General features: G+C 38.0%; 1 protein-coding gene across 1 annotated transcript in view; it reads left to right on the top strand.

Annotated features, from left to right (window-relative positions):
* The first annotated feature begins 776 nt into the window (after positions 1–776).
* LOC108522676 (serine/threonine-protein kinase PAK 3) overlaps positions 777–2,814 on the top strand; it is a 40,859-nt gene continuing 38,821 nt past the window's right edge. Inside the window, exon 1 of the mRNA XM_017863047.1 lies at positions 777–811. Coding sequence (XP_017718536.1) covers positions 777–811 — 35 coding nt within the window. The remainder of the gene's footprint in view (positions 812–2,814) is intronic.

The raw sequence follows: 2,814 nt of genomic DNA, 5'->3' as shown, positions 1-2,814 counted from the left end.
CTTGTTTTAAGCCACCTGCCCCCTTTCCTGTCCAGGCCTCTTGAATCCAATGGCACACACTGTGAAACAGCTGCTTAGATTTAATGTTGGAGTGAGTAGCCGAGAGTTATCTGGCCTTTCCAGGGATTAAGTCTGGTAATTGTGGCCTCATTATCACTGGACTATAACCCACCAAGCTCCCTGGCCCCACACCCATAATGTGTTACAGCTCTCTTTAAAATTAGATGACCATGAATACTCTGAGAAAAGTCATGCCCTAGCTAAAGAACGGAAAATTCCCTGTTGTGATTTATAATCTTAGTAATTAAAGACTATACCATCTGGCCCCAGCTACAGTCTGTGTACTTAGAGCAGTACTGAGATAACATGATTTTACATAATTTTCTTTTTTAAATTTAGAGATGCATTTTTTAGAAGTAAATTATACAAAGGAAAACGCCAGAACTCTCTCTTTGGAAAAGTTATTATATGTGATGATAACACCATTCCTGAGCCCCAAAGAACATATCTCTCAACAAAACAAGTAACTATATGGTAGTATCAAGCTATATACATACAAATATAGATATATAATCTGTTTTTATGTCAGGTGCACAAATATAGTGAGACAATACCTAGATAGGAGCCTACAAGTAGTAACTTTTTTAATATTCAGCAAAAGGTAAAGTCTATTTCTAAAAACAGCAGTTCATTTTCAGCCATATGACCAATCTTAATTGAGTTGGCAAACAGAACAACAACCTGTGTGTGGTTATACCAAAGAAATAAGACATACCATGTCGTGGGACAAACTAAATGGCTTGTGGACAAAGTGAGTAGAAAATTAAAGGCAAGATAAACATTTTGGGGAGGTGGCTTAGCATAACAGGTACAAACATGAGTTTTGAGAAGTACCACAATTGCCCTTAGCACTGAGGTAAAAATGCTAAAGATCTATGGCAAAACATGAAGTGGTGATTAAGAGCATGGGCTGTGGAGACAAAGTAATGCATTTTTAAGCTCAGCTGCTGATTGTGCAACCTTAGGCAACCTACTTAACATTTCTTTGTTTCAATGTCCTCATTTGCAAAGTGAGGAGAATCTAATTTATCTCATAGAGTTGTACAGGGTGGGCATTAAGTGAGATCATTATAGAGAGTTGCAGAGAATATTGCTCAATAAGTGAAATAGCCTTTTTATAGCAGCAGCAGCAATAGGAGTACATGTAAAAAATAACCATCCTATCTGGGGTTTAATCCCTGACTATGACCTCATTAGCACCAGATCTGTATTTGTAAAACCTTAATGGGAATTTTGCCTATCTTTCTGGCTCCCTGATTCTTATTCCTACCAGACTCTTCTTGGACTTAATTGAGGCTTTAAACCTCTTGCCTTTTTTATTTTCTCCCAGTATATGAGCTTTTTCCTAGGCTCACTTCTTTGCCCTTCTTTTTCTCTAATCCATTTCCATGGTGAAATCAAAGTGACCTATCTAAGTTATTAGTCCTACCACGTTGCTGCTTTTGCAACTACTCATGGTCATGGCTTGACATTGGCACTTGGTGGGAAACATCAAAACCTTGTCAAGATTCCTGATAATGAAACTGACTTACTTTATGAGGAAAAGGGATAACTGTGAATTATTTGTTTCTTTCTGGACCCTTCAGGCTAGATGCCAGTGTTTCCATTTGAGTAGTAAGCGCTTGGTCATGTCAGGGAGAGACTGTTAATAAAGCATCTAATGTGATGCCAAGAACCCAGAAGTACTTATGACATTTTAATTGATGATGGGTCCCAATGGTTGAGAAATCTGTTGGTTTAGTATTCTTTAATCATAGTATAGTTAACTGAAAGATTTCTAACTTCAAGTTAGGAGACCTTTGTTACTTACTTGCTATGTTATCATAGGTTTATCCTTCCTGCTTTCTGAGCTTCAGAATTCTCATTTGTAATGAGGAAATTAAACTGAATGTTCTCTATTTTCCTTTGAGTCCTGATAATGCATGATTACTTTGTGGTATCTGAGGGACTGAGATTTGGAATAAAAACAATACCTATCATAAAACATGTTCTTCCTCAGGAATCTGGCTTTAATATAACTGGAGTGGAGTGTTAATAGGGATCAATGTAATTAAATGTTTAGCATAAAAATCAAATTGACAGTGTTGCCCATTTTAGCACACCAGACCCAATACACCAGAGAATTAGGAATTTTAACCCCTATCTTTATTAGTTTGAGTTTTGGCATCCTTACATCCTATAGTGCTGCATGACACTGACTTTCCCTTTTTTTTTTTTTAGTTATACTTTAAGTTCTAGGATACATGTGCAGAACATGCAGGTTTGTTGCATAGGTATAGACCTGCCATGGTGGTTTGCTGCACCCATCAACCCGCCATCTACATTAGGTATTTGTCCTAATGCTATCCCTCCCCTAGTACCCCACCCCTCAACAGGCCCTGGTGTGTGATGTTCCCCTCCCTGTGTCTATGTGTTCTCATTGTTCAACTCCCACTTATGAGTGAGAACATACATTGTTTGGTTTTCTGTTCCTGTGTTACTTTGCTAAGAATGATGGTTTCCAGCTTCATCCATGTCCCTGCAAAGGACATTAGCTCATCCTTTTTATGGCTGCATAGTATTCCATGGTATATATGTGCCACATTTTCTTTATCCAGTCTATCATTGATGGGCATTTGGGTTGGTTCCAACCCAATGTGAATAGTGCTGCAATAAACATACGTGTGCACATGTCTTTATAGTAGAATGATTTATAACCCTTTGGGTATATGCCCAGCAATGGGATTGCTGGGTCAAATGATATTTCTGGTTCTA

The sequence above is a fragment of the Rhinopithecus bieti genome, unplaced genomic scaffold (assembly GCF_001698545.2).
Source record: "Rhinopithecus bieti isolate Rb0 unplaced genomic scaffold, ASM169854v2 scaffold_68118, whole genome shotgun sequence".
Classification (NCBI taxonomy): Eukaryota; Metazoa; Chordata; class Mammalia; order Primates; family Cercopithecidae; genus Rhinopithecus; species Rhinopithecus bieti.
Note: the sequence above shows the minus strand (reverse complement) of the source record. Positions and strands in the feature narration are given on the sequence as shown.